This window comes from Rhinopithecus roxellana, chromosome 3 (genome assembly GCF_007565055.1).
Source record: "Rhinopithecus roxellana isolate Shanxi Qingling chromosome 3, ASM756505v1, whole genome shotgun sequence".
In the NCBI taxonomy this organism is placed as follows: domain Eukaryota; kingdom Metazoa; phylum Chordata; class Mammalia; order Primates; family Cercopithecidae; genus Rhinopithecus; species Rhinopithecus roxellana.
Window position 1 is genome coordinate 115,434,396 of NC_044551.1, and position 13,418 is coordinate 115,447,813.

Consider the following 13,418-nt stretch of genomic DNA (forward strand, 5'->3'; position numbering starts at 1 on the left):
GAGAAGCTACTCCTGGCCTTCCTCCTACGAGTCAGAGAAGCAGCTGCATTATATGGCTAAAGGGCTGACCTCAGCTTTGTTCCAGCCCTTGGGACAGCTTGACCTTAGGCCATCTCTTGGCCCACACTCTACACTCCTGGGGAGCCTTGAGCTGTCAGGCCACTGGCTGGCATGGTTCTGAACCCGAACCTCTGAGATGTCTGGGTGCTCTCAGGGTAAGAAGCAAAGAGAGGCAGCCTACCACCTCTTCCCAGTGGCCCCTAGGTGTCTGTATCCTTTGGGTCTGTAACAGGAATCACCACACAAGTTATGGTGGGGACTGGGCACTGCATCATTCCCCATTTCAGACCTCCCTGATCCCTGGGGTGATGCCATACTTGTGTGCTTTAGGCCCTCTTGGGCTTCAGCAGATTAGACAGGTAGCTGGCAGTGCAGGAGGGAAGTTCACTTGGCCCGTGGACACACTACAGTATGGGATGTCCATCCAGGTTTCTGATGGGCGGATGCAGGTGGCACATCCACTCTGACCCCTCCCTGGCACAAGGCTTTCTTATCTCTCTGCAGGGAATGGGCCCTGTCTTGGTTTCAGGAAGCCCAACCAGCCTTACCAGTGGCTGTCCTACCAGGAGGTGAGTGATAGAGGACAGGCCCCACCCTGGCCACCCATACAGATCTGGCACTCAGGGCGGGTAGGGAGGGATGCGGGCACCTGCTGGGTCTCGGAGAGTCATTTATTTCCCTGGCCTGTCTGCCAAACTCCTGGCAACAGCCTTGAAGGGCTTCCAGCATACCTGGGTTGGGAGTCAGGGAGATCCCTCAGATCTATAAGAATCCTGGCCGGGCATGATGGCCCATGCCTGTAATCCTAGCACTTTGGGAGGCCAAGGCAGGTGGATTGCCGGAGCTCAGGAGTTTGAGACCAGCCTGGGCAATGCAGTGAAACCCCGTATCTACTAAAATATGAAGAATTAGCCAGGCGTGGTGGCATGCACCTGTAATCCCAGCTACTCGGGAGGCTGAGACAGGAGAATTGCTTGAACCCGGGAGGCAGAGGTTGCAGTGAGCAGAGATTGTGCTACTGCACTCCAGCCTGGGTGACAGATTGAGACTCCATTTCAAAAAAAAAAAAAAAAAAGAATGCCTCCTGGGGATCTCCTTCCCCTGTTGAGGAGTCCTTGTTTTCTCATCACTTCCCCACATCTGTGTGTAGGTGGCCGACCGGGCTGAATTTCTGGGGTCTGGACTTCTCCAGCACAATTGTAAAGCATGCACCGATCAGTTTATTGGTGTTTTTGCACAAAATCGGCCAGAGGTGAGCATCTACCTTGACTGGTTTAGAGGGATTCGTGGGGTAGGGCTTGGCTACCATGGAATAGTCCTGCTTTCACTGTTTGTAGGGCCCAGGACAAAAGAAAAAACAGAGACCCTTGGGCTATGCCACCACTCCTCTTCCCACCCTGGCTCTACCCCTCATCAGCACTGGCCACTCCAGTCACACTCCATCCACACCCCACCCAGCTCTACCAACAGCTGCCCCTTGAGCCAGTGGGGAGGAAAGACCTGAGGAATAGGCTCATGCGGGCCGTGGAGCTGTCCTTGGGGCAGTTTGGACATGAAATCCGGGAGTTAACAGAATTCCCTGGGACAGGCCTGATCCACAAGGCTGTGGGTAAGCAGACACAACCCATTAACCTCATGGATTCCTTGCCACAGGCATAGGGCTTAGAGCAGGGACCCTGGTTACCTGGGCCTAAGGGCAGGACAGCCCTCTAACTTCCCTCTTTCCCCACCCGCTGCCTTGTGTGTCTCCATAGTGGATCATTGCAGAGCTGGCCTGCTACACATATTCCATGGTGGTGGTCCCGCTCTATGACACCCTGGGCCCTGGAGCTATCCGCTACATCATCAATACAGGTAAGCCCACTGCCACCCCACCCTGCCACTGGCAGCTGGCCCCTAGCCTCCAGCTTCTCAGGTTATGCTGATTGTCTGACACTCGTAAGAGGCACTTTGCTCTCAAAAAATACTAGGGTCTTACACTGTGGGTCCTGAGTTGGCTTCCTGAGTCAAGCTGTCCCCAGTCAGACTTCACCTGTAGGTTCCTTCCACAGGGCTCAGCTGCCAAGAAGGAACCTCTGCAGCACCCTCCACACAGGGTACAACCCTCTGAAGTTCATGACAGCTTTGCACAGATGCAGGGGGGTGGTAAATATCTCAAGCAGACCTGGGATGATGGGGGCAGAACCTGGAACAAAGGGAAGCTTGGAATCTGCTTGAAGAGGTTCCCTAGACTTCTGCCCTTGGTTCCGCCTAGGGCCCATGGCACATTCCTCTGTACATGAGGTCTGTCTTATGTATGTGTTTACACATAAGCTGTGGGCACACAGCCCATGGAAGTGCTGCCTGGCACATGCTGCCTGCACTCATGGCCTGGGCCCACATGGTCTGACTCTCCTTGATGGCCCCCTGCAGCAGACATCAGCACCGTGATTGTGGACAAACCTCAGAAGGCTGTGCTTCTGTTAGAGCATGTGGAGAGGAAGGAGACTGCAGGCCTCAAGCTGATTATCCTCATGGACCCATTCGAAGAAGCCCTGAAAGAGAGAGGGCAGAAGTGCGGGGTGGTCATTAAGTCCATGCAGGCCGTGGAGGTGAGGGTCTGCTTCTGGGCTGTTTGCTGGGCTACTGCTGGCTGGTCACCAAGTCAGAACTTCTGGTTATCTGTCCCTCTAATGCCCTGGAGTGGCTGTTTTGGGCCCTCAGGGTATATCAGTGTCCAGACAGGGCAGGCTTTGCAAGGGCTGGTGGTGGGTGGTGGGGTTGGTGCCCACAGGCATCCTCTGGGAGATAGGCTCTATGGCTGGATCAGTTAATCCAGCCTGGCACTAGGTGCTGACTGGTGGACCATGGTGCCAGCTTACCTCAGAGGTACTCAGCAGCCCCTGGAGCTTCCTCATTTCCAGCTAGCCTCAGCCTGTCTGTGTCTGAGGACTAGAGACATAGGTCCAGGAGTCTGGGAGAGGTTCTTGCAAATGTGATCCAGACCCCCAGCGGCCAGCAGAATGGATGTTTCTGTGCCGGGCCTCCCCAGAGACATCAGGTTGGTGGCAGCTTGTGGTCTGCTGGAGTGACACAGGACATTCTGGCCTCCAAGGCCTCAGGCCCTGCCCAGCAGCTGCTGACCCCCCACTATGCCCTACTGGATCTAGGCCCCAGGCCCTCCTTCTCCTCCTGCCTCCCTGTGTGCTCCCCACTGTACTGGTAATGCCTATGCATTGTACCCCTCCCGGGCACTGGCAGCTGACCTACACTGGCAGCCCCCACCTGCCCTACCAGCACTGACTGCTCATCCAGAAGCCTAGTCCACCCAGCTGCTGCATCCTGAGCATGTGCCCGGCTGTGCCAAGAGCACTTTAAGCCCAACATGCTCACACCCAGATTGCCATCGCACAGTTGGCATGTGCACACTGCTTAGCCTCTCCCTGGGGCTCAGGCTCCCTGTCTGTAATGTGTGGGGTGGCCTAGAACCTCTAGTCACCCTCCCTGTCTCCCAGAAGCCTCAGGCTTAACGTTTGTCTGAGAAGAGGCCACTGAGGTCATGTCTGCCATGACCACCTCAGTGACCTCTTTGGAATCTTAAACTCTGGGCTTGGTGCAGGAGTGAGGCCTACTAAGCTGTTTATTCTGATTTTGTGTGTGTGTGGTGTGTGTGTGTGTATGTATGTGTGTGTGACAGAGACAGACAGAGACAGACAGAGGGACAGAGAGAGAGAGAGAGAGAGAGAGAGAGAGAGAGAGAGAGAGAGAACTTTTGAGCGTTTAAAAACAACATTTTCTTCTTTCAGGACTGTGGCCAAGAGAATCACCATGCTCCTGTGGTAAGCTAATCCGCCTTCAGGTCTTTACTGAGCAAGATGGTGTGCAGGGCTTGTCCTTACAGAGTCCCTCACTGTGCACAGACCAGCACCTCTGTGTTAATAAGCAACTCCTGTGTGCAAGCCAGGAAATGCCCACTTGGGTGTCCAGGACTTCTGTGGGCCAAGGACCCAGGGAAGGACCTGGAACAGGAGTCAGGTATTTGGGAGGGAGAAAAAAGAGCTGCCAATCCTGGCCACCCTTGGTTCTTCAAGTAACTTATTTGGGAAGTCTTATTTTCTCCCTATGAATATGGCAAACTCTCCAGAAGATGCAGTAGACAGAAGCAGCAACAGAACCAGAAATGGACTCTTGTGCCAAATGGCCTTGTGGCATCTGCTGTCTTTGTTCATCTTTGCTTCGTGAACTTTTCTGTGCGTCATCCCCATGTGATACTTCCTGGGGTTGAGCCACAGTGAGGACAGCTGCCCCTGGGATGGGCCATGTGGGGGTTTTCAACTTTCTAAAAGCCATCTGGCCTCCAGACCTCCCTCTAGCTCAATCCTTCCCTCTCCCTTCACACAGGCCTGAGCAGGTCACCCCAGGCTTCCCAGGGCACTGCATGGGTAGCCCCTGGTGTTTGCCCATCTCCCACACATCAGGGCTCAGTCTTAAGAGAACCACTCTCCCATCCCTCAGCACCCTTTGTCTCTTGTGCCTCTGCCTGTGCCCAGGCTGGTTCCTCTCCCCAAAACACCCACCCACACTTCATCTGGAGAAATCTTGCTTCCCTTCCATCTCAACTGTCACCTCCTCTGGGAAACCATCCTCTACGTGCAATCAGACTTGGTGGGCTCCTTCTGGTGACCCCAGACTGTGTGCCCAGTGCCAGGGCAAGGGCTGATGCAGAGCAGCCTTGGTGACACAGTGAGCAGCTCAGTGACTGAGCCACACGTGCTCCCAAGCTTAACCCCAGATACTTGGGAGAACATGGGAAGGAGGGAGAAAACTGGGTCACATCCACTAGAAAGGTCAGAGCTTTGATAGAGACTGAGATGTGGCTACTGCAACCCAATCCCACCTAGGATAATTCAGCCCAGACTGAAGTAGGGGAGGCAGTGGGACCAGATGTGAAGTTGGTGGGACAGATTAGTGTTCACACCCCAGTTAGGTTTCCTCAGCTTCTTTTTCTTTTTCCTGAGCGCTCACCTGCCCACCTTTCTGAGTGCAGCACACAGGAGCATGCAGGCATGACCAATACATGCTGACACCCACATACAGCATACACATGGGCCTGGCTGGTGGGGGAGCTCAGGCATCTTGGGCCCTGGCTGGCCACACTGGGTCTCCCTAACACACTCCTCTTCTCACCCCTGCAGCCCCCACAGCCTGATGACCTCTCCATTGTGTGTTTCACAAGCGGCACGACAGGTAAGCAGAGGCACGCAGATCCCCAGCCACGGCTACCTGCACCCTTCCCTGGTGGCCTAGCAGGTGACTGCTGGAGTCTTTGATGCCCTGTTTGAAATGGGCTGAGCCTTGTCTGGTGCCTGGCTCTAGACACTGGGTCCCTCCTGCACCTCCCAGTGCCCGGCATAAGAGTGGCCAGATGGACAGTGTGCATTGGGACGTCTAGTGTGAGAGCTTGGCACCTCCCAGAGCTGAGTCAGCAGAGTCATGGGCAGCTGGATCATGTGCTGAGGGAGGTCCTTTCTCACTGGGGTCATTTCTCTCTGGGAAACAGCTCTCACTCCCCTGCTTTCTGCCTCTACCTGGCCTTTGTGTTGGGGACTGGGGAGAGAGTATGAGGTTTGGCGTCTGAGAGCCTTGGTTTGAGTCCTACCTCTGCCGCTTGCTGGGGGACTGTGAGCCAGTCATTTAACTTCTCTGCCACCAGTGTCCCCAGTTTCTCATCTGCCATGAGGGTGGCTAAAGGTGCCAAGTGGGAGATGGGACAGTGTGTGAAAGGACACTACAGATACTCCACAGGCTAGAGCTGGTGTGCCATGAGCAAGGCTGTCAGGCAAAGCACACAAGCAGAAATGACACCCTCTGTGCTTGGAGTTGACAGAGGAGCACACACATCAACAGTGGCAGGAATAATCAAGGAAGGCTTCCTGGGGGAGGCAGAATGTGCAAGAGGGCACAGCACAGGCACAACCCTCTGCATTTCTATAGCATGCTATCCACCCTTTCTCTGCACCACTGTGGCCTCAGCACAGCCTGTGAGGTGAGCAGCATTGTCACCAAGCCTGCTTGCTCCAAGGGGACACCGTCAGCAAGTAGAAGCACCAAGACTTGTGCCCTGTTCTCATAATTCCCAGGCCAGGGCCCTTCCCAGTGCTGCCTTTCCATCTCATTTGATGACGTGGATGTCACTTGCCTTGCCCTGAATGGGCAGGAAGTCTCCAGCCTTCTTATTCCAAACTGAGGATTGGCCCATCTTGATGACAGCTCTCAGTGGGCAGTGAACCGGGGCTCTGCATGCCTTCTGCAGATGCAGCCTCTAAGGCATTTGGCAGATCTGTGACCAGCCCTATAACCAGGATTATTCATGTCAGTGGATCATGATAAACACGCTTTATTGAATATCGATTTTTACCGTTAACTCATATGGGTTCAAGGATTTCCACCATATTCTACTAAACTCTGTCAGAAAAATAACAACACAGCCCTTCCTCCCCAGAGGCTGACATCCAGAACCAACCCAGAATTCAAAAATGCCCTTCAGGTTTATGTTGCTTTTTAAATAGCACTTTCCAATGTCTTTTTGTCTTGAGTTTTACAATGTGAATTTTTGCTGACATGGTTTTGGGGAGCAGGTCACTGCTATGGCCTTATCTTTGGACCTGCCTTCAAAGTGTGCCTTCAGGCTTTTAACAGGTCACTTGGTCATAAACATCGCCCTTGGATCTGGAGAAAAACTTCATGATGCAGAAATGTGCTATTGCCTGGCTGGGGAGGGCAGACATCCTGTCCAGTGCTTTTCCAGACTGTAGGAAGCTAAGCCATCCTGCTCAAGCTCTGTGTGGCGGAAGCAGAATGTGTGGGCCTCGAAACACAGGCTGTGACTTACTTTCCCAGACTTCCCACTCCAAAGCTATGGCTGGTGCCTGGGCAGAGCTGGGGGAGTGAGCAGGGCTCTGGCCTGATAACACCCTGCCTGGCTGTGCACTTGGATTTCCTTGGCTTTAGGCTAAGCCTGTGCTGTGCCTCTTGTACTCATCCTCTTGTCGGGCACATCAGCCTTGTGTGTCCTCAGCGTCACAGCCCAGATACAGCTTCCCTTAAATGTAAGCTAAATGTCCTGGCTCCCAGCCTCATTAAGGGCCACATTGTTCTTTTCGTGGGGAAAGATGGAAAATACAATCTGAACCTGACACTTGGCCCGTGATTCTGGTGCAATCATTCCAGGAAGATTTCCTTCTTGGCATGCGGTGGAAAACTCTGTGGAGATTCCTAGAATAAGTCAGTACTTTGAAGTCCCTATTCAGGCCAAGAAGGTCTGGGAGGTGGAGAGAGCTTGTGGTCTTCCTGTACCCAGTGATGGCTGAGGGGTGGGCATGTGGTTTGCTATTCATTTCAAAATAACTGTTAGCTGAACTGAAATCTGAACCCACTCCCACATCTGAAAAAAAGACAATATGTGGGTGTAGCACAGCCCAGTTTGGGAAATTGTGTCCCTTGAATGATAGGATGTTTTATCCTTGTGAGCTCATATACCTTGTCTTCACAGCGAAGAAAATACAGTGTTTTTTAAAAACATAACTTCCAGTCTATGTGTTTTTAGCAGTCTTTTTCTAATTCATCTATATTTATTCATTCAGCTCATTTTTGTGAGTACCCACTATGCATCAGACCTAGCATTAGGGGCTGAGGGCATAGGGATGAAGAAGACATAGGTTTGCACCCATGAACTCCCAGCTTGTGTCATCAGGCAGTTACAATATGGTGTGGTCGCTGCCTTGAGGTCTGCATCCCTGGTGCATGGGGTACCTGGCCACCGAGAGGTGAGTAAGAGCAGGACAGAAAGGATTTTCAGAGCAAGTCAGTCTAAGCAGAGTCCTGAAGGATCGGTAGCTGTAGAAACCAGGGAAGGGCATTCCCGGCAGGAGAAAGAGCATGTGCGGAGGCATTGTGGTAGCACAGAACACGCTGCTTTGAGGGAGTTTTGAGAGGAAAAGAGAGGGCCCCAGGCAGGGCTTGAGGGCACGAGCATGAGGGAGATGATGGGACAGGAGTTCCCAATAGAGGTCAGGCAGGAGGGGTTGGAGAGGCTAGAGGAGAACAGGATCTGTCAGCATCATCTGTGGCTAAGTTGTAACTGGAGGATGTCACCATGAAATGACCTGCTGGTGCTCTTGACAAAGGTTGGTCCTCCCAGCACTTTGGGAGGCCAAGGTGGCTGGATCACGAGGTCAGGAGATCGAGCCCATCCTAATATGGTGAAACTCCATCTGTACTGAAAATACAAAAAATTAACTGAGTGTGGTGGCGGGCACCTGTAGTCCCAGCTACCCGGGAGCAGAGGCAGGAGAATCGCTTGAACCCGGGAGGTGGAGGTTGCAGTGAGCCGAAATTGCACCACTTCACTCCAGTCTGGGCAACAGAGCGAGACTCCATCTCAAAAAAAAAAAAAAAAAAGAGTGGTCCTGGGGCATGGGGTGGAGGACTTGGTTGCTGTGGACTAAGGACTGAGGAGTGAATGGGAAGTAAAGATATTGATTCAGTACAAGCATGTGTGCACTTCTTTCAAGAAGCTTGGCCATGCCACCAAAAGGCATGCTCCATCATGTTCATAGCAACACTATTTGTAACAGTCAAAATCTGGAAATAATTCAAATGCTTATTTGCTTACAGTAGAACATTATGTCACAATGTTGAGCAAAAGAAACCAGACACAAAAGATTGTATGATTTCTTTCATATAAAATTATAAAACATCATAAATTACCCTGTGGTTTTACAAATCAGGATAGGGGATGTCTTCTGGGATAATGGCACCCTGGAAGGGTGATACGGGAGCCTCTGGGACGCTGGTGATGTTCTATGTCTTGATCTGGGTGCTGGTTGTACAGCCAAGTTCACTTTGGAAAACTCCATTGACCTTTACACTTATTTGGGCACTTGTCCATGTGTGTATTATACTTGAGGAGAAAGTTGGTGGGGTTTTTTTTTAATAGTTGACTATGAAGATATGGCAGAGAGTGAGATTGGCAGCTGGTGGAGTCAAGGGCTTTGGGGGAGGTTTGTTGCTCCTCTGGAGATCCTGAAATTGTTTCTTATGGCTGAGAAGGGGCCACTGGAGACAGGAAAGGAAGAGGATGCTCAAGCACCAAAGTCCCCAAAGCTTTGGTGTGGGTTGGGAAGAGAGGAGGCCTCCAAGCACCAGGGAGGAGATGGCCCTGCTAGGAAGGAAGGGGTAAGAGCAGAGTCTGGGAGGCCAGGAAGATGTGGGGAATCCTCTGACGGCTTCTGCCTGCTTTGTGGAGTGGGAGTCAGAGTCCTGGCTGAGGGTGAGAGGAGTCTAAAGGGGGCATGTGTTGACAGTTTCTGGGAAGAGAGCACCTCTGGGACAGAGGCTATGAGCCTCAGGGGCTGTGCTGTGGAGGGAGCGGGAAGGTTGGCAGCTGGATTGACTTGGTGGGGTTTTCAGAATGGGATCCTTGGGGAGCCCCAAGAGCTGAAGCACTTGACGGGAGAGTGTCTGAAGGGAGGGACACGGGAGTTAGCGTGGGAGGAAGGGAGGAAGGGGTGAGAGGGAAGATAGGAGGGGAGGTGCCACAGGTCTGGAGTCATATGAAAGTGTCTCAAAGCATGAGGGATCCATTCTAAGCACTGGCTATGGGCCTGGGAGGCTGAGGGGGTGGAGGCCATTCAAATTGGGGCATCCCTTCTGTTCCGAGGATGTCCATGAAAGCCCAGGCATCTGCAGTCATTTAGCTGAGCATGTAAATGCCCATCAGCCCCAGAACTGTGGCTACTCAGAGGTGGGCTTTCTGGGGAAAATGTTCACCATGACCTATTCGTTTTGTGCTATTTGGTTCAAGACCTGTATGAATGTAGACATAAAATTACATTTCAGCACTCCTGCTGTATAGCTTTAGAATTACTCAACCTCTCTTAAGCTTGTTTTCTTGGGTATTAGATGAATACACTTAACTTACTGCGTAGAGTTGTTTCAAGAAATAACTGATTTACCATGTATGAAGTTCCCAGCACAGTGCCAACATTAGTGGGTGTTGAATACTTGGCTACTATTATAGTTATTATTTCTATTCTTACTAGCCCTCAAGTCTGATTTTTTAAAAATTGGTGGATATGGGATTGATAAAAGTAAGACTCAGACCTAAAGATTTGAGAGCCTTTAGCAGGAAGATGAACACTCTACCTGCATTATGAAACTTCCAGAGAATTTCAGTCACCAGTAACTATTATAACCCACCTTTGACTATTTAAAAGCAGAAACAAGCAGCCAGAATCCCCCAGCTGGGTGGCCCAGAACTGTCCCCAAACCCACTTCCACCCCTACGGGAGAAACCTTGAGCTCAACTCTATCTGCAGCTGCTGTCACTTGGAACCAACATCCAACCAGGGCAGATCGTCACCCAGCAAAATTCTTTTCTACATAATAGCCATGGGAGGCCTGCCCAGGAACACTGACCAAAGCCAAAATGTCATTGGCAGAATCTAACACTTGGAGAGTTTTTCTTCAGTGGCTAGAGAGAAAAATAAATACAAGAATGGTCAGCTTATGAGGGGATGATGGGAAATACAGTGGGTCTCATATTGCTGAGACATTGGTGGCCTGGATAGCCAGCATCTCTTACTGACATTGCACCAGAAAAAGAGAAAACCAGGGAAAATTCTGCAATTTGATTCTGCAGCCTTTCAGTCTTCCCCCACAATTTGTTGCCAACATTCACTTCTTCTTCATCCTTTGGGACCACATGTAGAGACAACTTAAAGAAATAATTTGGGCATGTCTGGGAATGTTTTAAAATTCTGCCGGGCGCGGTGGCTCAAGCCTGTAATCCCAGCACTTTGGGAGGCCGAGACGGGCGGATCACGAGGTCAGGAGATCGAGACCATCCTGGCTGACACTGTGAAACCCCGTCTCTACTAAAAAATACAAAAAACTAGCCGGGCGAGGTGGCGGGTGCCTGTAGTCCCAGCTACTCAGGAGGCTGAGGCAGGAGAATGGCGTAAACCCGGGAGGTGGAGCTTGCAGTGAGCTGAGATCCGGCCACTGCACTCCAGCCCGAGCGACAGAGCGAGACTCCGTCTCAAAAAAAAAAAAAAAAAAAAAAAAAAATTCTGTAGGCCATTAGACATGTATAAAATGGTATTCATATCCACAAGAAAACTAAAGGACATGAACTTTTCTCATCATGTTAGAGAAGAAAAGGGCTTATCTAACCAAGTGGAGTTGAATAACTACTGCTGTTATATGTGTTTTGGCTTGAACTGAATGGAGGCTTTAGGATATATTTTTTTTTTAATCAATGAAGACAGTTTTCCCTTGAGATTCTTATACCATTCACCCTGAGTTCTATCAAGCATGAACAAGTCAGCCAACCTTGCAAATCCAAAGCTCTGTAACACAGAACTCTATTTCATGACACTTACGATTTCATACCTAGTGTTTGGGAGATATTCTTTAGAAACTTCCAGATCCTAAGAGTCAATGGGAAGAAATTACTAGGTGACACTCGGAATACTCTGTGGGCCTAGGTACTCTGTGGGATTTGTATATGAGACAACTTGGATATTTCTTAATCTGGGCCTGGGTTTGAGGAAAGATGTTAGTATGAAAGAAGGATAGGCAGAGATAAAATTAGACCCCATGGCAATTTTTCTTTTCAAAAGGAAGATATTTTGACAGCTATTTATTAGAGAAATATAACTTTTTAAATCATGTCATAATCTTCTGTGTCCCCAGAATCACCTCTGTGATTTGCAATATGGGTGGAAGTGCCAGAGCATAGGTTAAAATCCCATCCACCATACATTTCAGTCAAACAGATGTGTCTTGTCTCTTGAATTCAAAGATTGGGCCATGCCTGATGCTCTTATCTCTGACAAATGGGTCACCAGTAAGTTGAACAAGTAGGCCTCCTGGGACATAATTATGAGAGCAACTTTATTTTTATCTCCATTCGTGCCTTTAAATTTGTGCCGTGGGGGTAGGTCTTTTTCTGCTCCTGGGCAAAAACTCAGGCATCTTGTGCCTTTTCTGGTCGCTCTCAGGTAATAAAAAGTCCTATGGACATTGCAAGTCACAAACGCAGTCTTAATTCAGAATTACAAGTGTCTGTCCAAAATAGGAATCAGTACACTTCACGGAGACTCCTTCCTCTCCCAAGCGAGGGCTGGCTGCAGGCTTGGTAAGGAGGGCACGGTCCTCCTCTCCTCTGTTCCTCTCTGATGTTTTTCCTTCTCCCCCAGCTTGCTAACAGAGGTTTCTGCCCTCTCTTACCAGGTTTGAAGTGGGGTAGCAGAATAAATAAGTGCAATATGAAAGTTGAAAGATGGTTTTGGGCAAATATCTAAAACTCCCTCTGCTTGATAGCTGCCTTCATAAGCACTCTTGATCTAGGCAGTGCCCTTCCTTGGGTTGTCTGCTGCCTTCTCCACTTCAGCTTCTGCCTCTGGTGTACTCTTGATTGTCTCCCCTCATGGGCGATGGTCCTTTTGCCCTGGCAAACTGGTCTCGTGGATAAGATTTATTGCACCCCACCATTCCCACCACTGCTCTCTGAGACTGATGTTCCTTCTGTAGACTCCATATCCAGACTCCCTGGGATTAATTTTTTTTTTTTTTTTTTTTTTTTACAACCACAGTCTTCTTCATCTTTCTCATTGGCCCCCCAGCTTCAGGGAGCACAATCAGGCACTTTGAGTGGTCCCATTAGGGGCTGAGTTAGCCTGGGTGTTAGGCTGGGATTGGGAGAGAGGACCCTTCATTCCTCCCCTTTTGATGGGCTATGACTCAGTGTAGCTGTCTCCAAAGATAAAAAATTCTCTCTCTCTCTCTCTCTCTCTGTCTGTCTGTCTCTCCCCCCACCCTCTCTTTGAGGCAAATTTCACATAGCATAAAATCAACCATTTTAAAGTGAGCAATTCAGGGGCATTGAGTACAACACTCTCTTAATCTCTACTCAGCCCTTTTATTGCCTCATTTAGGGTGAGGGTTGCAAAGTTAACATGTTGGCTTATTTGATGTTTCCTGGATAGATTCTGCATGTAGTCTGGCCCCTCACTTTCGTGTTTTGCAGCTATTGTATCTGCTGCCTCAGTGGAAACGTCTGATTTAACATCTTTGGCTGCCTCAGTGGAAACTAATTTAACATCTTTCATACCTAGATTATATCTTTAGATCTTATAGAAGCCTGTGAGGTTGGCATTACTGTCCCTATCTTACAGATAAGGAAACAGAGAGGAACAGTGGCTTGCCAGTGTTACGCTGGCAGTGAGTGGCAAGGCTAGGATTTGAGCCCTGTCAGATCTGTCCAGCAGGAACTTTGGGATTGTATCCACTCTGACAGGAAATGGTGGCCAAGC

At 50.2% G+C, this 13,418-nt stretch overlaps 1 protein-coding gene across 9 annotated transcripts in view; it reads left to right on the top strand.

Annotated features, from left to right (window-relative positions):
• ACSL6 (acyl-CoA synthetase long chain family member 6) overlaps positions 1 to 13,418 on the top strand; it is a 62,847-nt gene that overhangs the window by 21,705 nt on the left and 27,724 nt on the right. For all 9 annotated transcript variants that reach the window (XM_010360016.2, XM_010360019.2, XM_010360017.2 and 6 more), the window contains exons 4-9: positions 565 to 629; positions 1,211 to 1,312; positions 1,815 to 1,914; positions 2,473 to 2,651; positions 3,846 to 3,878; positions 5,235 to 5,286. In XM_010360016.2, the coding sequence (XP_010358318.1) occupies positions 565 to 629; positions 1,211 to 1,312; positions 1,815 to 1,914; positions 2,473 to 2,651; positions 3,846 to 3,878; positions 5,235 to 5,286 (531 nt within the window). The remainder of the gene's footprint in view (positions 1 to 564; positions 630 to 1,210; positions 1,313 to 1,814; positions 1,915 to 2,472; positions 2,652 to 3,845; positions 3,879 to 5,234; positions 5,287 to 13,418) is intronic.